Source organism: Crocodylus siamensis, chromosome 3, assembly GCF_052110815.1.
Source record: "Crocodylus siamensis isolate JL-2025a chromosome 3, ASM5211081v1, whole genome shotgun sequence".
NCBI classification, from domain to species: Eukaryota; Metazoa; Chordata; order Crocodylia; family Crocodylidae; genus Crocodylus; species Crocodylus siamensis.
In genome coordinates, this window is record NC_143397.1 from 25,080,582 (window position 1) to 25,106,460 (window position 25,879).

The window sequence follows — 25,879 nt, forward strand, 5'->3', positions numbered from 1 at the left end:
TATAGTGCTGTGTTTTATGGCAGTTTCTTCTGCCTGCTCTGAAGCACGTGCCACAGTGTTTTTAAGTGTGCTCTGCGTGTTTGACAAGTTAGAAGCATAGCAATTCCCAACAGGGCTTGAGCCACACTGTCTCAGGATTTGTTTTTGTTGGCTGGTATCCAGTACCATGCTATTAAAATACATTTACTTGACAGTAGAAAGTGGTGAACCACATTAATTACAAAGTTTTTAAAAGGCTGGCTAAACACATGCACTAAATATGACTAAAAGAAAAGGCCATCCACCTTTGACCTTGGACTCTGCCTGTGTGTGTTAGAATTACTGTAGCATTTGAGTAATAATTGATAGGGTAAAGCATAAGAATTTTCTCGAATTCAAACAGCTTATCAACAGGGCTGCACACATACCCCACCAAACTGAGGAAAGCCAGTGCTTATTCTATGGAAAAGGGCAATATAATGTCGGTAGGTTTTATGGTATTCTGGTAACCTACTAGCATATGATTCAGATATAATACTTGAACAAAAAGAGGTTGGGGCGAGACACAAGAAGAAAACCAAGGTAGGGAAGTTGACAACTGGCAATGTTTCAACAAGCTACGATTTTACAGAAAAGACTTAAAATGGCTGTGGTATCCCAGGTTCTTCAGTATTATATTTCATTTGCCCTCTCCAGTTAAACTTATTTTTGTTATAGTTTGCCTCTTAAATTTGTACTCTGTAGATCATAAACACTTTTAACATACTGATACATTTGAAATGCTGTAAATACTTTTTCTCTTGCATGCATCACCCTTCTGTGCATCTTTTGAGACAGAGGGAGATTTAACACTCAATTGCTGATTCATTTTGAGAAAGCCTAACCCTTCCTTTTGGTGAAGGGAAGAGCAGTAGGTTTAGGAGGAAGGGCAGGAAAGGTGGTTTCTATATTTCAGTTAAGTAATAAGATGAGGATGAGTCCTGTTAAGTCTACATTTCTAACGAATGTAACACATACTTTCAAGCCCTCGTCCTTCAGTTTTGGATATTTTCCCTTTTTACAAATCTGTCCTCAAACAATTTCCACTCTCCATTTACCTTAATACATATAGTATGGTGTTTGGATTTGTTGTGTTCCATTTGGAATTGTGCCCATTGTTCTGTCTCTATCATCATTTAGTTCTTGAGTCAATTGTCTTGAAAGTCTCTAAATTTTTCACTTCGAGTTAATTATTCAGATTAAAAGCGGTGATATGTTATGCAGAATAACATACCATGAGTGAAAAAGAGCAAAGTGCTCAGGCCTTGATTTCTTAACACCAGTTTCTACACTAAGCAGAAAAGCAGTAGAGGTGTTATCCCTGGAGTACAGGATTGACTACAGATACAGATTGGAATTAGATTAGATGGGATATCCTAGATAAAGAAAAAATTGAGACTAGGAATCACTGATTTTTAAGTTGTTGTAAAATCTGTGAGTGAGTGATTGGCATAGCATTTGAAAGTGTTGTTCCACTGGGAAGAAGGACTAGATGAAGTAAGAATCATGGAGAGTTTATTATAGAGAGAAGAAAAACCCAAAATTTGGAAGAAAAAAAAATGTCCACTAAACTCCCCAACTTGCACACTACAAAATCCAAAACTATCTGATTGTTTTCCTTCAGATATCCCCTTAAAATTGTTCTTATCTGTGATGTTTGCAAAACGTGACAACTGGGCTGCAGAACTCCTAAAGCTACTAGATATCACGATGATGAAGACTGTCTTGTTCCCTTATAGTGTCCCATCTATGTGTTTCTGTCTGTTGTTCCTCTCATATTTAAATCTTAAATTTTGGGGGAAGAGACTGTCTTTTTCTTCTATGTTTTTAAAGATTCTAGCATATTTGGGTCCCAGTCCAGAACCAGGACTCGTACACATTTTGGTAATACATATATTAATAGTAAGAGCTAAATGGTTTCAGACCCAAAGATGATGATCAAATATCAATCTTAATTTTCTTTCAGAGTGTTGTGCGTTGTCTTTGGCATCCCAAGCTGAACCAGATCATGGTTGGTACAGGAAATGGATTGGCTAAAGTATACTATGATCCCATCAAAAGTCAGAGGTATTTAATAATGACATAACAATTATTAAAACAATATAGTTATAATTAAAACTGTGTTTCTTTGTTTTCTTTTAATTAAACTAGAAGTGAAGAAATAGATTTATAAAGATTTTTCTTGCAGAGTTTTGTTTTATTGTAATAGATTTTAAAAAGTATCTTGTGTTCTTTAAAAGCAGTCTGTTTTCTACTAATCTTTCTGTTGTGCTGCATAGTTGTGTATTAAATTTGGAAACAAACCTAAAGTTATGAACACTTTCATCAATATGTTGTATAGAAACGGTATTAAAAGCTTCTGGCTATCAGATCTCCAACTGGTTAGTGCGGGTTATAGTGTAATAAGGCTGTTTGTTCAGCAGAGTCATTTTTGTGGTTCTAATGTTGTATTTTGTTTGGGGTCCTGACTCTTATTTTGAGTTTCAGTGATGAGCACAATTAGCTTAAAATTAAATCTGAGGGAAGGAATGGGATGAAAGCTCCCCGTCTGTTGCACTTTTGTTACCACCTATGCCCATTCACTACATACCTATAGGACAGCAAAGTGGAAGTGAGTGATGAAGAGGAAAGCTAGCAGCTTGGATTGAATGGGTGAATTTAACAACTCTAAAAATTGCTTTCTCTTGGTATTATATTAACTCCTTTGTCCCTTAGTTTGACTGGCATGACTATTGGGATATATTTCCCTTCAAGCAGGTGGAGAGTGTACAACTGACTTTTCCTTAATTTATTTATTACTGTATTTACTCAAATTTAAGATGAGTTTCTTTTCCCCATTCAACATGGGAGGGGGGAAGCCCCTCATCAATGCAAGGGTGGGGGTGAGGCAGAACCTGCAGCTCTGAGTCCAAGCACAGGAAGCTCAAAGCACCTGCTGCCTCTGGCTGTAGCTCTGGGGTAGGGGCTGAAGCTAACGATGCCATCACAACAGCTGCTGCATGGCTGGGGTAGGGCCAGAGGCAGCACATGTTCCCCACTTCCTACCCCTAGCCAGAGCCAGAGTTGCAAGTGGAAGGTGGGGAGAGTAGAGGGCAAGCAACAGGGGTACCAAGCAGGGGGGCAGTGGCATGGGAGGCAGGCAGCAGAGGAAGCAAGTGGGGGTGGGGAACAGGTGCCTGTGGGTGCAAGCACTGCAGGAAGTGGCAGGTATCAGCAGGCATAAGCACAGGTGGGAGCTCAGGTAGCATAGAGGATAGGCAGGAGGGGTGCAGGTGGCACGTAGAGGTGTACTGGCACCACAGTAGCATGCCTAGGGATGTACAGGCTCTGGGGTGGGGGTTGGCCCCTGGGGGGCAAGTGGTGGAGAGGACAGGCTGCAATGGACAGAGGTCACTTAATTACCCTGGTGCCTACCCCACAACCACCTGCCCCCTGGCCAATGCTTGCCCTGCTGCTGTAGTGGGGGGATGATTTTAAAACAGCCCTCCAAAAGTTAGATTCTATACATGGAAAATTATTTTTTAAAATATAAATTTTCCATGTCTAGAATCTAATTATTGAGGGGTTATAGATATAGATGAATATATACTGCCCTTCTCCACAAAGGCTTACAGCAGAGTGCAGTACAAAATAACTTACCAAAGATATATAACAAAATCTCCCTAAATGGTACCCCAACTTAACTTTCCTTGCTAAACACCTACCCGAAGAAGGAGGTCTTCCTCTTTCTGGAAGAGGTCTAGTCTTGGGTTCCAGTGAGCCAAAAAGGGGAAGGAATTCTAAAGCTGAGGAGGGACCTTTGAAAATGACCTTCTACATGTTTTGCCAGGTGAACTTGGTGCATTGATGGTACCAGCAGGAGGTTGCTCTCTGCTGACATTAAGGATTGAAATAGAGCATAAGGGAAAAGTCGATATATAGTCATGAACTAAGGTTAGCCCCACATAGAGGCATTGCAGGAGTCTTGCCTCATTGTTATAAAAGAATGAATGATGGTAAATCTGAAAGAAAGGGTCACAGACTTCTTACCAGTTAGAGATGATAAAAGGAGCTCCAAGCCATCAGAACCACCTGGAGATCCAGGTGCAGTAGAGGATTCAGGCTGTGAACTTGAGTGACAAGGGGAGACTGAACCCCCGTCAGTGAGAAGTGTCTCAATCCTTCCTACCAGACCATGAGGTCTGCTGAACACCATTACCTCTGTCTGGGATGCCACTTTGTGCACACAGTGGGGTGAGGTTGCCTGCGCAACAGGGTAGGGAGGGCACTTGCTCATGGAGTGGGCCTTGGTGTGTGGCTTCTGAAACCACAGCCCACATGGTATGTGGCCCCCAGCTGCACAGAAGTTGGCCAGCACTGTCCTGTGTTTTAACTAGGTGGTTATATAACAGAATCATAGAAATTTAGGGTTGGAAGGGACCTCAGGAGGTCATCTAGTCTGACTCCCTACTCAGAGTAGGATCATCCCTAACTAGATCATCTCAGCCAAGGCTTTGTCTAGCCAGATCTTGAAACCCTAAGAGATTCCACAACCTCTCTGGGTAGCCAGTTCCAGTGCTTTACTACCTTCTAGGGAGAACATTTTCCCTAATATCTAACCTAAATTTCCCGAGTTGCAACTTGAGACCATTGCTCCTTGTTCTGTTATTTGCCATCACTGAGAACAGTCTAACTCCATCCTCTTTCAAACCTTCTTATAGGTAGCTGAAGGCTGCAATTAAATCCCCCTCAATCTTCTCTTCTCTAGACTAAATAAGTCCAATTCCCTCAGCTTCTTTTCGTAAGTCATGTTCCCCATCCTCCTAAGTATTTTCATTGCCCTCCACTGGATTCTCTCCAACTTGTCCGCATCCTTTCTGTAGCGGGGAGCTTAAAACTGGGGACAGGACTCCAGATGTGGCTTCACCAGGTCAAAATAAAGGGGAAGAATCACCTCAGTCTGCCTGCTGGCAACACTGCTTTCAATGCAGCTTAATATGCTATTATCTTCGCGGTTAGGGCACATGGTTGGCTTATATTCAGCTTATTGTCTACTGTAACCCCTAGGTTCATCAGAGCAAATCTCTGACCCTGAGGCTCAAATGAAAGAGGTGTACACTTGCCTGTAGCAGTATATATTGCTCATGTAAGCCCTAGTTTAGTGTCTTCAGAGCCAGTCTGGTTTGGGGTTTCCTTTTCCATCCTTTGCAAAAATGTGCATATAGATGCTTAGTGCTTACAGAGGGGCTGAAATAATAGCACCAAGATAGGTCGCGCTTACTGCCAGCAAAACTTAAGCAAGCTTTCTCTCCACAGTTCTTAATGCAGCTCCACTTATATTTCTGCATGCCTGTTGCTTAAGGGAGGATAACATGTTTCAACTGTTGCAAACTGAGTGGGAGGGGAGTTTTGTCGTAGGCAAGTGGAGGATAAAATAAATCTGCCACTTTCTTTTCACTTCCCTCTTAAACAATACTATAACATGTATTTATCTCTCTAGCCTTGCTTACATGGACATATATACATGCACACAAGGAGAAACATATTAGTGAACTTTTAAAGTTCCATTTAACACAGTCAGGAATATTTGTCTTAAATCATTACTACTTGTTATAAAGAAGCAAACTAAGGCATGGTATGTTTCCTCCTAGGGGAGCAAAATTATGTGTGGTTAAAACCAAACGGAAAGCTAGACAAGCAGAGACACTTACACAGGATTACATTATAACACGTAAGTAATTTAAATATACCCTTATAAGAAGCTGTTTTGTTTTTGTCATGCATTACATATTTTCCAGAATCTCTAAATCATTTATATTTCCCCTTATACTTTGTCACATTAATAAAGTATTTTCTATTACTTGCGCATTTTAATGGAACTATTTAGGAACTTGTGTGTAGCCAAGAATTCACTTGTTAGTAATAATATTTGCCAGAAGTAGATATGAGCTGTTTCTGGCAAAAGTCTGAATGACCAAAAGTTTGCCTTTAGAAAGCCAGGGTGGCTTCCTAACTATTTTGTTCCTAATTGTTTAGTTTTTTCTTGAACATTGAGGCCTGATGAAGGTACTTCCATACGCAGTATGGAAGTGGAAAATGTTTCTAAATTGATAATATCTTAAGTTTCACTTGAGTTTTGTTAAAGGGTGTTGGGCTTTTTGTTAAGATATGTTGCAGTTGTATGTGACATTTCTGGGTGGGATGAGTAGGAGCATTTCAAAAAGCACATTTTTCTATTGTAATTCTTAGAAAAGTAAAATAATTCCTTTTCTGAAATGGAATATCTTTCCATGTATAACATTCAGTGAGCCATGCTTTAGTCTCAGAGTTTCATAGGGCTGCTTAACATGCATAAATGTGACTGGAGGGGATTAGGTGTTACTTCTAAAATACAGGCATGTTATTAATCAGCTTGGATTTTCCTCTAGCAAACTTTTCTCTGCATACAGCAAAAAGCTTGGATCTGTGCATTAGTCACCTCAGATGCTCTATGCAGACCAATCAAGCGCTCTGCTTGCCAACAAATGTTTCAGCCACCTCATATTTCATGAAATCTGCAAAAATAAAATCTAAATATTTATTCCTAGAGGTATACAGCCATGTCACCTGGACTGTGGTTTTATCAAGTCTAAAACATTAAGCAGGCTTTCAAGAACAACCTGGAAAGTGATATTGATGAGTCAGTGAGTTCTGTCTTCCTCAGTAAAAAAAAATCCACAGTGTTGCCATATTAGAGATCACCCTATCCTGCTGACAATATCGCCTTTTGTTTGGAGGTTAAAAACACCACACAGATCCCATAGCAATTTTCTCCAGAATTAGGTATATGTAACTCTGATGTTTGAGCCAAATTGTGACTTAGTTAATTAGATTCTTCCAACCTAAATTCACAAAGCACTATAAAACATATTTTGATAAAGAATTGTGCAAGCAGGTAAGGCATTCTTGTATCCCTCTTGCATGAAAGCTACTCATAATCTGGCCCATAGGATAAAAAATTTAAAGGCAAATATGGACACTAACATTTAGATTTTTTTTTTAATGTGAATCTTCTTCAGCTCATGCCCTTCCAATGTTCCGTGAACCACGACAACGAAGTACAAGGAAACAGTTGGAAAAGGATAGATTGGATCCTGTGAAATCTCACAAACCAGAACCTCCAGTAGCAGGACCAGGTAATCCAGACTTGTTATAAGCAAAAGGAAAATTATACTGGAGATCTATAAGTATCTCTTGCTCGTGCTTCTTTAGATTTAAGAACGTAAGTGCTACACTGGGTCAGACCAATGGTCCATCTAGCCCTGGATGGTTTACAGGGAGAGCATTGAACTAGATATTATCTAGAGTTATCTGTCCCATATTCAGTACCCTCCCTGGCATCTACTGTTATTGGCTTAAGAGCTGCCAGAGGAAACATCTCCAACCATTCTGTTCAATAGCCATTAATAGATCTGTCATCCATGAATTTATCCAGTCCCTTTTTAAATGTGGCTATGCTATCTGCCTCTACCATCTCCTGTGGCAATGAATGTAACTACGAGTCACATAAAAGAAGTGCTTTCTCATGTCCGTTTTAAACCTCTCACACTTCAGTGGGTGCCCCCCTGTTCTAGTATTCTGGGACTTGGTGAACACCAGTTTGCTGGTCACTTCGTACACAGCTTTCATGGTTTCATAGGCCATTGTCATGTTCCCCCTCAGCCTTCTCCTTTACTTCAATCATTATTTGGCTGTACACTGTCTTTGGCCCATTTACATGGTAAACTTAAGGCATCCACATACAGCTTTCGGATGAGTTATTACACACTGAGTCAGCACCCCTCTCCTCCCCCCTCCCCCCATGCAACAACTCATCGAAACTTCCTATGGGGCTCTGAGCAGATGATTACCAGTGTTCAGGAGTGTGGCAAGCGCAATCCACTCGCTGCCCAGTGTGGGGGGGAGGGGGAGGAGGAAGCTGTGGGGGAGGCAGGTGTGCATGTGTGTTGCGGGAGGCATTGCTGTCTGTGTGCTAAGTTCCAGGAGCCAGTTGGGGGAGGCATGAAAGTGATTCAGCAGAACTCGCCTGGTCTGGGGCTGCCCCCACAGTGCTCCACGTGGGACCAAGCCATGGGGACAGCTGCAGACTGGGCAAGCTGTGGTGTGTGCAACTTCTGGCAGGGCTGTTCCCAGTGCACCTGCAGCCAGCCAGGTGATGTTCTGCTCTCTTGTCTCCAGCAGGAGCCGCCAGGCTGAGGCTTCCTGCATGCCTGCCCGGGGCAGGGGCAGGGGCAGGAACAGGAGGAGCCACCACTGGAGGCAAGGGAAACACAGCATCGCCCAACCAGCTGCAGCTGCACTGGGAACAACCCCAGTGGCTGCACTTGCTGGCCAGGCCCTAGGCCAGCAGGGCTGTTCTGCTCCCCTTGCCTCCTGCACTTGCTATGCTATTCTGGGCGGGCAGGAGGGAAGCTTCAGTCAAGTGGCTCCTGTCCCAGTGCGCAGGCAGGGCTCTGACTCCAGTTCACAGCTGCTTTCTACCCACTGCACCTGCCTGCAGGTGACTGCTTCACACCAGGCAGATGGAATGGGTGGAAGGCATCTGGGAGATGCAGCCAGAGCCTCGTATGCTGGGGCAGGAGCCACCTCACTGAAATTCCCCCCAACTCCTTGCCCCTCAGCGCAGCAAGGGCAGGCATTGCAGCTGGAGGCGTGGGGAGCAAAACAGCCCCCACAACCTGGGCCCTGGCCAGTGTGCACTTCTTCCAGCGGGGAGTTCCTGGTGTGGCTGCAGCCAGTTGGGTACTGCTCTGCTCCCCTCACCTCTAGCAGTGGCTTCCAGCACTGCTCTAGGAAAGTGGGTAGGTGGGTGGGAAGCTTCAGCCAAGTGGCTCCTGCTGGAGGTGAAGGAAGCAGAGCTGCACCAGGAACAGCCCCTCCAGAAGCTGCACATGCTGGTCAGGGCCTGGGCCAACGGGTATAGGCAGCAGTGTGGTGTGGGCTGCCTGAACAGGAGTGGGTGTGGCTTGGCCCCATGCAGAGCTCCATGGGGGGGGCAGCCAGGGGTTGGATCAGTTTGTGGGCTGAATCCAGCCTTCAGGTCATATTTTGCCCAACCCTGCCTTAAATGGTCACCCAGCAACACATTCAATCAGTTAATGGCATGATAAAAAGAGGAATAAGCTACAGTTATTTGACAAAATATGTGTAATAACTTTGTAGTTGTTTCCTATCATGCCATTAATTGAATTGCATGTCACACCTCAGCTGGGAGATTGCAGCAGCTGCAGTCTCCCAGCTACAGGGGCATGGTGGGTGCCTCCATGGCTGGGTGCCTGATTAGCTGAGGGGGCTCCCAGTCATGGGAGCTTGCTTCTTGCCAGTTCAGGGAGAGTCCAGGGTCAGGCTCACCGTGTAGTGGTAGTAAGGCATGGTGGGATCTGATTTGAAATTCCACAGTCACGCTCCTGGCATGCACATCTGGCATGGAAGGAGACGTGATTATGTGGATTACTCTTTAGATCCTACCTTTAGATCACACCTTTACCTGCACGTATAGAGAGGCCATCAAATATGTGTTTGCACAGTGCCTAGAGCAATAGACATTGCTCACTGGTTGAAGTGATGCTATGAATAACTAAGCACTCCATTTTTTACCAGACCCATAATATATTTAGGAGAAGTCTTGTGTGAAAGTAGTTGTCAATGCATTTTCTGTTCTGTATATCTACTTCCTCAATAATATTATGTAGCTCCCATACTCCATCCGTGTTACAGACACAGGCATCTTTAGTTTCTCTGGCTATTTTTTAGATTTGTCTCTCAAATTACTGTTTTTCTGTTGTAGGTCGTGGTGGGCGAGTTGGAACACACGGTGGTACCTTGTCATCATATATAGTCAAGAATATTGCACTGGATAAAACTGATGATAGCAACCCTAGAGAGGCCATTTTACGTCATGCAAAGGAAGCTGAGGAAAACCCATACTGGGTTGCGCCAGCATATTCTAAGTAAGGAAATAATTTTAAATGCAAGTAATACTTCTAAAACCCACTGGGATTTCAGTATAAATAGAAGAAATATATTTTTAACAGCATTCTTTGTCTTTTCTGGATTCTTGCCATGCATATGTAAACTAACAGTATGTCAAGGTCTAATATGAAGGTAGTATTTGAAGCACATTAAGTTGTTAAAAGTATAAATATCAATTTTTAAAAGTAGTCTTTCAGGACTCAAAAACTACTTTAAAGCTTGCTAAACTTATTAGTCATAATGGTTTTTATTCTGCTAAATCTGTGTAGTTAAACCCCATTAAGCACCCTTACTTTATGGGTAAGGACAGGGATTACACACAAACCAGTTTAAGTGATCAGAAACTGGTTTAAACCTGTCACAGAACAGATGTTCAGTGCACATAAGCCAGTTTGAAAATTACAGAAACCAGTTTGAGATAAACCTGGTTGAATGTAGTATCAGACCTAATTATTGGCTCAAACTGGTTTATGGAATGTCTGTCCCAGACCTCTTGCTGGTTTAAGTTAAACCAAACTCCCCCAGCATCCCAGCATGCTCTCTCGGCTGGGCAGGGCTCTTTGTTCCACAGCAGGGCTGGCCCCTCCCCTCTGCTCCCTGGCTGCAGCTCCAGCAGAGACTTGCAGACACAGAGCGTGTGCCTGGCTTCTGTCTGCTAAGCAGGGATTATTTCCCCCTCCCCTCCTCACCCACGCCTTTCACAGACATCTCACCATTAACTAGCAGACTACATGCTGGCTACTGTCTGTGCTGTGGAAGATGACAAAGTCAGGCAGGCTTTTTGGAGCTAATCAACAGGTATCTTAATGTCCTTCCTTGGAAAAGCTGTTTAAGAAGAGCTTCAAGACAGGCTTTGTTTTCTTAATGGGTTGAAAAATACTGAGTTAGGTGTGATAAACATTTCCTGTTGGGCCTCTCAGGAGCAGCAAGAACATCAGAGCATCCTTCCAGGGCCTGGCCATGCCCCCACTCAGCTCAGCATTGTGGAGGAGAAGGGAAGGCTCCTCTAGCACCTCCAGGCTTCTAGCCTGAGCCAATTCAGACATGTGCCTGCATTTCTAGAATTAAAAGGGAATGTCTATCCACCTCCAAATTGGTTCAGGCTTTGCTGGTAAAGATTGAATCAATTCATCAACATTTTTGCTTCCAAATTATTGGTGTTAACAATATAACACGTTTTCATATCTAGACCTCAAAATGCCTCCCATGCAAGGTAAGAATCACTAAGACAAATTTTACAGCTGCAGAAAGTAAGTTGTACAGAGAGATTAAATGGTTTGCCCAAGGTCATTTAGCAGGCAGAGTTGAGAACAGCTATGCTTCTAATTCCCAGTCCAGTGCTTTATTTCCTAGAATTACTTCCTCTAATTTTTATCTTTATAATAAGAAAATAACAAAGTAAAAGGCAAATTTGAAAACTACCTTCAGGCTTACAGCAATGTAATAGCAGTGGCTGTTTGGGTTTTGGACAGCTGGAACAAGAGACAATCTGAGCAGGGTGCAGGTCCCAAGGCAAATCAGCCTGTGCAGGGCCCCACCCCTGGACCTGAGGAAGCCGGCAGCAGATTTGGCGGCAGGGGAGAGGGGGTGCCAAGTGGCTGGATGCTCCGGATTCGGCGGCAGGTTCAGTGGGGGCCCAGCAGCAGCGTGGAGTCACTGCTGCTGCTCCAGCCGGCTCTACGGGGCCCTCCAAAGCACGAGGCCCGGGGCGGTCACCGTGATTCACACCCCACGCCCCCGCCAGGGATGGCCCTGGTTGGGATCATGCTGTTAGGCATCTGAATGCTATTCTGTTCTTCCCTGCTCAAATCCTGAATACCCATTAATGCTAAAGGCAAGTGGGTCCTTCTTCACCTCCTTCCCGGGTCTTGTGACTTATTCTTGAGGCTAAGATAAAGGCAGGTTACAAAAGTAGACAAATTAATGTCACATTTTCAGTGACTTGAGCAGGGCAGAGTCCTGCTCAAGCATAAGTTTTATCCTAATAGGTGAAATAGGATCTCCCTTGGTTTCTAATCTACACCATGTCTTGAGGCTGGCCACAAAACAAGTGCTACTGACCTAGCCTGGATTTGAACTGGTAATTATTACCTTGTGCAGCACCTATGGCATTGTTATAAAATATTTAAAATAAATGACTAATACAGTGTAACCTATGTTACCAGTTGAAATTAAGAAGTATTTAAAAGCATGATTTTGTACAGTTTACTGCATTAGAGATTCAATGTATGGCCATTTAAATTATCTAGGGATTCAGATGTGCAAGAGAGGAAATGTACTATGAAATCTAGTTTATTTATTGTCATTTAGAAAATATTCCCAGAAGTAAGTACAGCTATTCATTCCATCAATAGGTTGGCGTCTTTTTGTATTTTTGGCCAGGTAATGTCACTGATTGTATATTAAGTTTCATCCCTGACACCTGCAATGCAATATACACAAAAGTTTTAAAACATAGCGGTATTGCAAAAGGCTCGCTGTGTCAGGTGGGCAGATTTCATTACGGTATCTTGTTAAAAGATGTAGCTGCAGGGGAAGAAAAGAGCTGGCTGAGAAGTGGGGAGGATGCAAGTCCACTATGCTATTAGCTTACACACCAGACGGTGATATGTGTGTGGGGGAGTTGGACAATAGCCAACAGCTTACTGGCTTGTCAGTGATAAATTTCATGCCAATGAAATTGCCATTAACCTTGCTTTGGAAACTTGTTTTTAAGAATTATTCTATGGCATATGCAATTTAAAGTTAATTTTTATTTATATAAGCACACAAAAATGTAGTACTTTTCCCTATATCATATTATATTTTTGCTGACCTTTATCCTTAACATACTTGATGTTAAAAAAAAAAATGCATGTCTGTATTTTATGCTATATTTGCACATGCAGACTTAGACCTTAGCCAGTTATATGACAACCAGGGTTCCAGGTTTTCTGTTTCTCACAGAAAAACAAAAAAAACCCCAAAAACTTGGATTTCCATCTTAACTAGGAAAAATGTGAATTTTTTATTTTAGCAGAGAAAAATGCAGATTTTCCACTTATGCTAAGAGGTCTGTGCAGGCTGGCAGAGTTCCAGCCTGCAAAGGGCTGGGGAGAGCAGAAGAAGGGCAGTCAGGCAGGGAGATGCCATGTACAAGTGTGTGCTCACACATGCATATGGTTGCCAGGCAACAATTGGGCAGGGTTGGGGCTGGGGCAGCTGCCTAGCCACGGCTGTGCTTGGGGCCTAGGGCTGGAAGCATGGCTGCAGGGCCTGGGTGGGAAGCGGGACAGGGCCATAGGCAGCTCATGCAGAGGGGAGAGGGGGCTGGCTGCCTGCTGCTGCATGCATCCCTGTGTAGGGCAGGAGGGCACACGTCCTCCAGATCCATGTGCAGGATGGGGGCAGACTGCCTGCTATGGGCTTAGGCTTACTGCCTCGACTGCCACAGTAGAATGGAATGCAAAGCCCAGCTCCCCATCCCCTACAGGCAGCATGGCTGGAGCAGAGCCTGTCAGGGGTGGGACAGGGCCTCCACTGCCCAGTGGGCAGTTTCCAGCACAACTGGGCAGAGCGGGGCTGGGTGTGGAAGCTCCTTGCTGCTGCAAGCCCCGCGCTGCCCTGGCAAAGTGCCCTCTGCCCAGCTGGCAGCACTGGGGGCGGTAGCACAGAGTTGTGCCCCTTGCTGTTGCCACATGGGCAGGATATGCCTCGCCAGTGTGACACAGAGTTCCCAGTGGCAGCACTGAGTTTCCTCACCTGGTCTTGCTCTGCCCTGCCACGCTGGGTCCACTGGGCTGTGGAGGCCCGGGGGGAGGGCAGCAGGGTGGGGAGCCCGAGCCCGCAGAATCCAGCCTGCATCGCCTTCCCCACCCCTGACAGGCTCTGTTCCAGCCATGCCCCATGAGGGAGAGGGAGTCAGGCTCTGCACTCCATTCTGCTGTGGCAGCCAGAGCTTGGGCACTGCTGGGTGGGGCCAGGGGACTGCAGATCTGGGTCCCTGGCCCCATAGACCTGGCAGCTTGGGGCTTTCTTCAGCAGGGCTGGGGAAGGCAAGGGGCTGTGGATGGCAAGTGAGAGGCACCAGCAGGGCTAGGGACTGTGGGTGGGGAGTGAGGGGCCTGGATGAACAAAACGAGGAGGGGAAGCTCTGATTTTTCCATGATAAAGAATCCAAAATTGAATACCAAAATATGTAAGTACTTAGAATTTATTCTATTATAGTGATTGAGGCATTGGTAGGCTTCCAAATTGCTTTAAAATTTTAAATATATCAGTAAAATATTATGTTCAATAGATATCTATAGAGAGAGAAAGATGTTTCATTTTAATCAGATTTGGGGTTTTGTAATCAGAGACTTTGCAGTTTTCAAATAGAGAAACACAGATCCCTGATGATAACTATTTGTGCACACAGCTATAGTTTTTATATGCACACACGTGCGCATATGCAGACACACACACACACACACACGCACACTATATTAATGTGTGTATGTGCACATATATATGTGTGTGTATATATATATATATAGTATGTATATTATTTATATAATAACATGCATATTATATTTATGTAATTGTTTGTACCTATATAGTTTTATAGTTGTTGTATAAATACACATGCCTTATTTGTACTTCATTTTTCAGGCTTTTTCCAAAATACATATTTAATAAAAATATTCAAAATGGAAGTAATAATTATCCTAAATAATGATGTATAATTTATATTACAGTACTGCCCAGAAGACCTAATTAGAATCCAGGTCTCATAATAGGTTATATACAGACATGCAGAAAAACATGGATGTTACCTAAAGGAACTGCTACATGTAGTATGCTGGGAAGTTGTGTTTTAATTATAGCGGGAATCCATTTAATGCACTATTTTAAAACACAGTTAGTAGGTATTCATTTTTAAAAGCCTGCTTAAGGGGTTTAGTGTCTGCAAAACATATTCTTATAAAATGTGATTTGTTCTTCTGGCTATTGGAGCAGCTTTTAGAAACTTTACTCCTTTATCAGTTTTCTTTCTAGGTTTCTTTGGCAGTGTTTTATTTTTATATGTGTGTTTGTTATTTGTCCCTCAAATTCGAAGATGACATCACTGGTAGTTTTGGTTTCTGTGAACACATAAATGGCTGATCAGGCCAGTTTGTGCTTTGAACTCTCTATGGCACACTCAGCAAGAGATGCCACTTTGGATTGCTTGATCAACAGCGGACGTGCTGCTGGTGCGAGATTCACGCCTTTTGCACTTCTACTCTGCCTTAGCAGTTTTTATCTGCTCATAAATGGTAACTCCAATACGGCTGTGGCTTTGCCAGGTGGAACAATCATGAGCAAGATTTTACCAAGACTTTGGGTCAATGTTGAACTGTTTTAAGGATGACTTGAGGGATTCCTTGAAGCATTTTTTCTGGTCTCCCTGAAAGCACTTTCCCTCCTTTAGCTTACCATAAAAGATCTTCTTTGGCAGTTGCTCATCTGAGATCCTGGTGACATGGCCTGCCCATCTCATCTGTGATTTCATCAACAGTGCATGGATGCTTGGAATGCCTGCTCAGGTAAGTACCTCAGTGTCTGGGACCTTGTCTTGCCATCTTATTCTCATCAGTTTCTTCAGACAGCCCATGTGAATGTGGTTCAGCTTCATAAGATGGTGTTTGTACACCATCCAGGTTTTACCAGCATACACCAGGATTGGCAACAAGTTGGCTTTGTACACCTTTAGTTTTGTTTGTTGACTGATGGCTCTGCACTCCCCCACATTTGCATGTAGTCTGCAGAAGTCCACACTTGCTTTAGGCATTTTGGCATTGGTTTCATCATCAGTGTGAACTGCTGCCAAAGATAGGTAAACTTGTCCACTAAAGCTATGCAAAATTTCGACGAGTGTTTTGAGCTCCAAACAGTGAAATGGAAACAAAACTAAAGGCTTTGAAACAGCCTCGAAACTAAAAAAGGGCAGTTGAAACATTTCGAGTTTCAAAGCTGGGCTTGCTTGCAGCTAAAGAAAAATTAAGGAGTGTGGGGAAGGGGGTGAAGGACTACTCTGGTATTGACTGTGTAGCTGGCCAGTGACTGTGATCCTTCCCTGAGGTGCCTTCCAATCCCAGTGCTCTGGAAGAGGGACGGAAAAACAGCATAAAAAGCATTGTTTAAACTGAGCTTTCTCTGTGCCTTCACATTTACAAGTGACACAAGTTTTGCTCTGAACAGTTTGAGGTGCAGTTTCCCAGAAACCCCTGTACCTATCTCCTTGAAACTTGGCAGGCTCCATGGCCTCAGCGTGGGCTACCATGCCTGCAGTTTTCAGCCCACTGTGCCTTGACACACAAAGTCACACATCATGAATTCTGCTTGTCAGCAGCTTGCGGTGCAGTTTCCAAGAAACCCCTGTGCCTATCTTCTAGATAGCTGGCAGGCCTCAGTAGGGGCTACCATGCCTCCAGTTTTCACCCTGCTGTGCCTTAACACACACGTGACATGAGTTTTGCTTTCAAGACTTTGAGGTGCAGTTCCCCAGAATCCCCTGTACCTGTCTCTTTGAAACTTGGCAGGCTTCATGGCCTCAGAAGGCGCTACCATTCATGCAAGAAATGACAAAGTTATAGGCAGTCTCGTGCTTCCCTCTTATAGCCTATGGGCAAAACGTCAAAACCTTTTCAACAGAGCAAAATGGAGCAGTGCTTTCAAAACTAAATGAAGCAAAACTCAAAATGAAATGCTGTCCTGTTGAAATGGCAAAATGGAAGTTGAAACAAAACTGTGCTGTTTTGTACAGCCCTATTGTCCACTGCCTGGAGGGCTTGGCTATTCATTGTGATAGTAGGTTCTACCAGGTAAGGCTTTCCTGGTGTAGGCTGCTGCATCACTGCTGTCTTCTTAGTGTTGACTGTGAAACCAAAGTTGTCACAAGCTGAAGAGAAATGCTGCATACTTTGCTGCATGTCAGACTCAGATTTGGCATTCAGGAAACAGCAGCAAACAGAAGATCACGAACAGTTTCATAGTTTCTAGGGTCGGAAGGGACCTGAGCAGATCATCTAGTCCGACCCCCTGCCATGGCAGGAAAGAGTACTGGGGTCAAACAACCCCAGCAAGGTGTTCATCTAACCTCCTCTTAAACACCCCCAGGGTAGGAGCCTGCACCACTTCTCTTGGAAGCTGATTCCAGACCCTAGCTGCCCTGACCGTGAAGTAGCGCCTCCTGGTATCTAACCTAAACCTACCCTCTGCCAGCTTGTGACCGTTATTCCTGGTCACTCCTGGCAGTGCTTGGGGGAACAGTGACTCCCCCAGTGCCTGCTGCTCCCCCCTGACTAGTTTATAACAGGTCACAAGATCCCCCCTCACCCTTCTCTTTTGGAGGCTGAACAGGTTCAGGTCCCATAGCCTCTCCTCATAGGGCCTGCCCTGTTGTCCCCTGGTCATACGAGTGGCCCTCCTCTGGACCCTCTCCATGCTGTCAACATCCCTCTTGAAGCATGGCGCCCAGAACTGGATGCAGTACTCCAACTGCGGCCTGACCAGTGCCGCATAGAGGGGGAGGATCACCTCTTTGGACCTGCTCGAGATGCATCTGTGGATGCATGCCAAGGTGCGGTTGGCCTTCCTAACTGCCTCCCCACACTGCCGGCCCATGTTCATCTTGGAGTCAGTGATGACCCCAAGATCCTTTTCTGCCTCCATGCTGACAAGAGGGGAGTTCCCCAACCTGTAGGCATGGTGCCAATTGTTCCTCCTGAGGTGCATCACCTTGCACTTGTCTGTGTTGAAACCTATCCTATTCTTGTCCGCCCACCCTTGTAACCTGTCTAGGTCTGATTGTAGCCTGTTGCATCCTTCCAGTGTGCCCATGTTCCCCCACATCTTAGTGTCATCAGCAAATTTGAACAGGGTGCTTTTTACCCCCTTGTCCAAATCACTGACAAAGATGTTGAACAGTGCAGGCCCGAGGACTGAGCCCTGCGGAACCCCACTGCCCACATCCTTCCAGGTTGAGAAGGACCCATCCACTACCACCCTCTGGGTGCGGCCCTCCAGCCAGTTGGCGACCCATTTGACCGTGTGGGTGTCTACACCACAGCCCCCCAGTTTCTTAATGAGAATGGGGTGAGAGATAGTGTGAAAAGCCTTCCGGAAGTCCAGGAAGACTATATCCACTGCTACCCCTGCATCTCATGATCTGGTGATCTGATCGTAAAAGGCCACCAGGTTGGTCTGACAGGACCTGCCACTGATGAACCCGTGTTGGTTGCCCCTAAGCATGCAGTCCCCTGCTGGCCCCTCCTGGATGTGTGCCAGCATAATTTTCTCGAACAGCTTGCCTAGGATCGAGGTAAGACTAACCGGCCTATAGTTTCCTGGGTCCTCCTTCCTGCCTTTTTTGAAGATGGGGCCCACGTTGGCCCTCTTCTAGTCCTCCAGTACCTCACCAGAGCACCACGAGTGCTTGTAAAGCCATGCCAGGGGACTTGCAGTGACCTCGGCCAGTTCCTTTAGAACTCTAGGGTGAAGATCATCTGGACCAGCTGACTTGAATACGTCCAACTCCTCCAGAAGCTCCCTAACTAAATCCTCGCTAACCCGTGGCCCAGGTGTGCCTCCCCCCGGGCCTGAGGGGGGCCCAGGAGGGAGGTGGCTGTTCTGGTCCCTACTTAGGAAGACGGAGGCAAAGAAATCGTTAAACATGTTAGCTTTGCCGTCCGGTGTGACGACCAAGTTTCCCAATGCGTCCTGCAAGGGCCCCACATTACCCGGGACCTTCTTTTTACCCCCTATGTATTTAAAAAAGGACTTCTTATTGTGCTTAATCTGGGAAGCTAGTCCCAGTTCCTCTCTGCCTTGGCCTTCCTAACTACCCCCCTACATCCCCAAGCAACTACAGAATAGTCCTCCCTGGTGATGACCCCTTCTTTCCATTGGGTGTAAGCCTCCTTTTTAGCAAGGAGACATTCCCGGATGCTTTTGGTGAGCCATGGAGACCTGTGTGCTCTCCTGCTCCCTTTGATCCTCATTGGGATTACCTTCCTTTGGGCTTGGAGGATCGTCTCCTTAAGGAGCGACCACTCTCCTTAGACACCTGGCTCCCCTCTCCTCCGGGACCTCAGCGCTTCTCCAACTATCCTCCTTAGCTCGTTGAAGTTTGCCCTCCTAAAATCTAGGGTCGCTGCCTTACTGCATGCCTTTGCCACCGTGCGCTGGATGGTGAATTCCAGCAGGCGATGATCGCTGTCACCCAGGTGGTCGAGCACCCGCAGCCCCCTCACCAGGACATCACCCGTGGCCAGCACCAAGTCCAACAAGGCGTCTCCCCTGGTGGGGCTGTGCACCTCCTGGGTTAGATGGAGGTCCTGCACTCTGGCCAAGAACCTACGTGAGCGTTCAGACCTGGCTGACTGTTCTTCCCAGCAGATGTCTGGGAAGTTCAGGTCCCCCATGACTACCACATCCTTAGCCTTCACTACCTCTGTGAGCTGACCCAAGAATTCCTGGTCAAGCTCTTCTCCCTGATTGGGAGGTCTGTAGTAGACTCCCACCGTTAAGTCTCTTTCCCCTCAACTGCCTTGTACTCTAACCCAAAGCACTTCGGAGTGCCCCTCCCTTGACTCCTTGCTAATTGACGAGGATGTGTATTCCTCCTTAATATAGAGCGCCACGCCCCCACCTCTCTTTCCTATCCTGTCCCTCCTGTACAGCCTATAGCCCTTGACATTCACTGCCCAATCATGTGTTGCGTCCCACCACGTTTCCGTAATCCCCACTATGTCAGGGCTGGTGTCAGCCAGCAGGAGGGTGAGTTCCTCCTGCTTGTTACCCATACTACGAGCGTTTGTGTAGAGGCATTTGAGGCCTCCTGTGGATGTGTGTACTGACCCCCTAGTCCCAGCGTTACCCTGGCCCCTATCTTTTACCTGTTTATTTGCTTCGCTCGTTGGTCTGGGCTGGGCTGTAGTTGTGGGTGCTGTTGGGTCTGGCAGTCTGATGTTTCCTCCGCCCTCATCTTCCCCTTCCCCCAACGAGCCTAGTTTAAAGCCTGCCGGAGGAGGTCCGCCAACCTAGAAGAGAACACACGCGTACCTTTAGGGGAAAGGTGGAGCCCATCCCATCCCAGCATGTCTCTCATCGTGATGTGCCAGTCATGGCTGAGGAAGCCAAAGCCTGCCTCGAAGCACCATTCCTGCAGCTGCCAGTTGGTCTCCGCGATGCACTTTTCATGCAGTCACTTCCTGTAACCTGTCGTCTCAAATTGAAGAGTTACTATCCAGTAACTGATGTCAATCCTCAGGGTCACAGTCATAAAAAAGCATTTCTAAGCATGGCAGAGAACATCATACTAAAGAGGGTTGGGGCCAACACACAGCTCTGCCTGACTCCATTTGTGACTGAAAATGGTTCAGATGACTCAACGTCATCCACAATGTGAGCGAGCGTGCCATCACAGAACTGCCAAACCATTGCAGTGAATTTCTCTGGGGAACCAAATTTTGCCATGATGCCTTCCAAAGGCCTTCCTGAATAACTGTATCATATGCTTTTGTCAGGCCAATGAAAGTCATGTACAGGTTGGAGTTTTGTTCCTGGCATTTCTTCTGAAGCTGACAAGCTGCAAACACCATGTCTATGGTCCCACCTCCTTTCCTGAAACCACACTGACTCTCAGGCAAGAGCTCTTGTTCAATGTGTTGTACAAGGCAATTCAGCAGCAAGCATTTTACCAGCTATTGACAGCAAGGAGATGCCCGTTGGTTCTCGCAGAATTGTCTATTGCCTCTCCATTTATACAAGTGGCTGATGGATGCATTCTTGTACTCCTGGGTTATAGTACCTTGAGTACATGTTGGCTGGAAGTGTTCAGTCCGTTTCAAAGCCACATGTGAGCCTCCAGCCTTGTAGACCTCTGCTGGTATAGCTTCTGCTCCAGGCGCTTTACCATTTGACAGCCAGTTAATTGCTTTCACAGTCTCAGTCAGCATTGGAGGATCAGCAAGAGATATATTAATGTCTACCTGGGGCAGCCTTCTCATTAATAGGTGATTGTGGATCAAGGATGTTGTTGAAGTGCTCTGCTCATTTCTGCAGTATCTTGCGTTTATCAGTGAGCAGTGTGGTGCCATCAGCACTCAGTATTGGAGATGTTCTTGATGACTGGCCCATAGAGTGTCCTCAGCACATCATAGAAGTTCTTCATATTGTTCCTGTCTGCATAGAACTGAATTTCATCTGCCTTGGTGCTTAACCATGAGTTTTGCATCTCTCTGAGTTTGCATTGGACAGTCCAGTGATGTTATTGAAGGCTGCCATGTTACCTGTCAGCTCCATGTTCTTGGGGAACCCTGACACAGGACACAGACTGTCTGACTCACAAAGAATTGCCCCCCCCCACCTAAACAGAAACTGATTAAGATGCAGTGAGAGACGCACCTAAAACCCTCCAGATAAGGGTGACAAAAGTGAAACAACTGCCCTAGGTCTCATTTGCATCTGAGATGGGAACAGATGACCATTCATTTACATGAGAGATGGAGAATAGAAAGCCTGAAGCAGAGACTGCAGTGAATTCTGGGATCAGCAAAGCAGGGGAGCACTGCATGATGGGGAATCTGTGTTCCAAATGCTAATCAACCCTCACACCCAGCTCAGCATTTATCAGACCAGTTCTAATCTGGATTTACAAAGGACTTTTCCTCCCCGCCCCCCCCTCCCCCCCCACACACCTCTAAGCAAAAGTAAGTTTACTAGGCATCTCGGGCCGTACATTCCCCAGTCCCACTATGGGAGGCCTATGTAAACTTAATTGGCTAAAACTCGGTTGCCGGGTTAGGGAATGCTGAGGCAATAGACCGAGTCCAGAGGGGTATGGATAACATTTGAACAATGGTACAGGGTTCATCACAGCGTCCAGCCCGTTGGAGCCCTGACCACAAGTGTTGTCATACTTTTCCCGGGACGACTGGTGGAAGTCCTCTCCACAACAGGTTATGAACACTCCAATAAGTGCCTTAAGTCTGTTAAAAGACTATAGTAAGATCTGGAAAAGTCATGCTAAGCTGAGGCTTGTTCACAGCAAGTAAAAATCCAAAACCCTGACGCTGCAATCTATTGTTTCTGAAGGCACCAGGAGATATCCCACCAAGTATATCTGCTATCCATAGAAATGTCAAGCTGGCTCCCAAGTAGGTGTTTCCTGAGTATCAATCAAGTTCCTGAGATGTTCCAATCAGATAACCCCTTGTCAATAGAAAAGACAATTTGATTTACACTATTGAGAATGCTTGAAAGAAGCTGAACTGGGGGTATAAAAATCTGTAAAAGCAGCAGCAGTGTGTGTGCTGACACCACCCGCTTTCTTCTGGAGAGGCTGCAGGAGGCAGATCGTCTCCCTTCAAGGATCGTGCTGAGAACTTTGACCTGTCAGCTCTGCAACCTGAGTGCCTTGGACTGGTGAGATCCCAGCTCTCTCTCTCTTTTCTCTTCTCTCTCTCTCTAAGCATAGATTTCTGAACTTGAACTGTATTAGTTAAGCTTGAGCTAAGTTTCCCCAAATACTTAGTGAAACCAGGGTATACTGTGACTGTTTGTGTTTGTTTTTCCTTTGCATGTCTATTACTACTAGTGTCAATATATATTTCATCTACTTAGCAATAAATAACTTTTATAGTCAAACTGGTGGTAATTGGGTATATTTTTCCTTCTTTACTTCTCTTTCCCCCACTTGCTCTGCAGCAATGCCCCTTTTACCTAAGCTAAAGATCCCTGTGAAGCCCAGAAATACTGTGGGGTCTGCTCATCAAGAGGCTAAAAGATTGGGATGTGCTGAGTTTGAAACACATAAGGGGATCAGCTTGTACAGGCTGATTGACCCAGTTTGGCTCAGACGTGCCCTAATGAACTGAATGCTGGCCCATGAGGGTGTCATCTGGACACCCAGCCAGATTCAGAGGTGTTCTGTTTAACTGTGTGTTTGTGTCTGACTGTAGTTTATTGTTGCTCTGATGAACTAATTCTTGGCATATGAGGATGTCAGCCTGTCCATGCTGATCAACCCAGCCAGGTCAGGCGTGTCACGTTAATCTGTGTGAGTTTGTGTGTATGACTGATTTGGGGACTGGAGGAACCCAGCCCCACTGAACTGAGTCCTGCAAGATAGCTCCATTGGGGGTGAGGGCTTGCAGAAGGGAGAGATACAGCTCCATATAGAAACACAAGTAACACAAGCAGCACATTGATAGAATTACCAAGACTAGCCCTAATAAATGAGCACACCCCAAAGTAGCGGGTTAATCTGGTAACAGCCACCTTAGATGTTGAAGTGCTGTCTTCTAAGCAGGCCTTATGGAAACAATGTTTCTCATTCAGTAGTCTCCCTTTAGTGTCATTTTCATCAAACCACTCTTGATGTTTACATTTGCTGGGACTGAGGGTATTGGATGCAGTTGAGTAGACAGTCTCTGAAGTTTGCCCAGTTTCTTTGACGTCATTGCAGTTTACATCAGTTGTTACTAGTTGGCTGTTCAGTTCTTCAACAAATGCCCATTTCACATTCTCCTGTTTCAGTTTGGAGACACTGAACTTTTTGGGTGCTTTTTTGCCTTGTGGTTGTCTGCTAGGATGTATCCAGATACTCAGTTTTGAAACTAGGATCCTGTGGTCAGTCCAGCATTCTGCACTTCTCATGGCCTTTGTCACGCCATCCTATCTGTCTCTTCTGATGATGATGTAATCAATGAGGTGCCACTGCTTGGAGCATGGGTGCATCCAAGATGTCTTGTTGTGGTTTGGCAGACAAAATACTGTGTTGGTGATGAGGAGGTTGTGTTCAGCGCATTTTCTCAGCAGGAGAAGCCCATTGCTACTGCATTTCCCAAGGCCGTTTTTTTCAGATTACACCTGGCCATGTCTGGTGATCTGCAATAACTCTAGCGTTGAAGTCGCCAAGGATGATGAGCTTGCCTGCCTTCAGCACTTCTGCAATAAGAGATTTCTGCAATTTTATATTCATAAAATTTGTCCTTAATCACATCTGGGTTGGTCATAGTGGGTTCATAGGCACTAATGATAATTACACATCTTTGCCCAGACAGTGAGAGTCTCATTAGCATGAGTGTGTCATTCACTCCCTTTGGGAGATTTGTAAACTTGCTGACTAGCTGTGTTTTGATGGCACACCCAACACCAGCTTCACGTCACTCTTTACTACAGCCGCTCCAGAAGGATGTGTAGTGAGCTACTTTTTCAGTTAGTTATCCTTCTTCAGCCAAGCAAGTTTCACTCAGGGTCACTATCTGAATGTTGACTCTGGCTAGTTCTCTACCAACTAGAGCTGTTCTTCTCTCTGGTCTATCTGCTATTGTACACACCATTAGTGTGCACATATTCCAAGCACTGATTGTGAGTGGTGTTACCTTTGGGGGGTTTTTTTCTTTTTGTGTGGTTTTTGATTGCTATAGCCCATCAGCTGCAGTATGTTGTCTAGGATTAAGGTGAAACAGACAATGTTCTGAGCACCTTTTCTAGCCCCTTTCTCATGCCTCTGAAAGTGAGCAGTGTGATCCTATGTAGGGCTGCTCAGTCATGCAGAGGGGTTCCAAATGCCACTGCTGCTTCAGTCCAGTGAAAAGCGACCCTATGCCCTGAGCTGCCTGTGTGCAGCTACAGCTCCCAGTGTATCCATACCTGCTGCTTTGCTACTCGCCCATCACCACAGGACTTGAGTTATGTCTATGGGGAGGCAGAGGTGGGGGGGAGATATAGAGATGTCATGACTTACGGGCGAGTTGGATTGAAGTGAGGGGAAGTTGTGCAGAGTCACCCTAAGAGATGTCATGACTTACGGGCGAGTTGGATTGAAGTGAGGGGAAGTTGTGCAGAGTCACCCTAATCTGCTTATCCAGGCTTGTCTGAATCCAGTGGGATTACAGGGCTGAGATGTCTGAAGATAAGTCTGGATGCAGTGAATAGCTATCAGGTCCTGCAGTACCTGAACTGATGCCCTATGCTGTCCCCATAGCTCTTGCCATCTGCCTTCATAACCAGGGAGATGAGCGTATCTGCTCAGCCGCCTGATCCATTAGAGAGGACTTTCCAGAGGGAGCCAGATGTAGCTGTCCACTCTGATCAACAGTCTAGCCCTGCCCTTACTTTTATTTTGTGGTCAGCGCCCCTAGCCTTTCCCTGCCAAGGGGTAACCCGCAAAGCAGCAGAGGCTGGGGTTTTAGGCACCCCGGATTCACCCTTCCTGGGGTTTGGCTCTGGTGGTACCTTCTAGGGGCTGCCATGCCACAAGCAGTCCCACGATAGTGACCCCAAACCCCAGTAGGGTGCAGTTTTTGGTCATAACCAGGACCAATATGTGTGGTCCAGTATAAAGTATCCACTTAACCGTTCTGTTCTTCGTCAGGGTTTGGGTTATATATTTCTGATTCTGAAATGATCATTTGTATAATGAGAAAAGAAGAATTTTTTTGTAGTAGCTTAGAAAGAGCTAATAAGTGTTTAATCCTTTTTCACTCCTGGTTTTTAAAATAACTGTCAACCAAAGAAGTCTCTGGACATAAGTCTTTGTTGTTCCCTTTCTTTAGTTTTCATAATTCTGTGATTGTGATAAGTAAGTTTAGGGTTCATCTGGGCCTGATTCATACTGGTAGGGTTAACAAGTGTGTCGGATTGTCAAGTCATGGTTATATAATAGACATTGGACTTTGAGAATTTTTTTTATAATAAACAATGGGCTGAGAGCCAAGAAAGCTGTGGTTTACCCACACATACTTAGTCACAAGTAATACAAGTGATTTCCCCTCATAGTCATACCATTTGCCTGGAGCCAGCTTTATTCTTTTATGAATGAATCCTATCGGATGAGTAATAATAATTTAGAAGAATT

General features: G+C 45.4%; 1 protein-coding gene across 1 annotated transcript in view; it reads left to right on the forward strand.

Annotated features, from left to right (window-relative positions):
* Nucleotides 1-25,879, forward strand: part of WDR70 (WD repeat domain 70) — a 275,742-nt gene that overhangs the window by 234,212 nt on the left and 15,651 nt on the right. Inside the window, exons 14-17 of the mRNA XM_090037959.1 lie at nucleotides 1,985-2,085; nucleotides 5,649-5,728; nucleotides 7,056-7,172; nucleotides 9,824-9,986. Of these exons, the coding sequence (XP_089894085.1) occupies nucleotides 1,985-2,085; nucleotides 5,649-5,728; nucleotides 7,056-7,172; nucleotides 9,824-9,986 (461 nt within the window). The remainder of the gene's footprint in view (nucleotides 1-1,984; nucleotides 2,086-5,648; nucleotides 5,729-7,055; nucleotides 7,173-9,823; nucleotides 9,987-25,879) is intronic.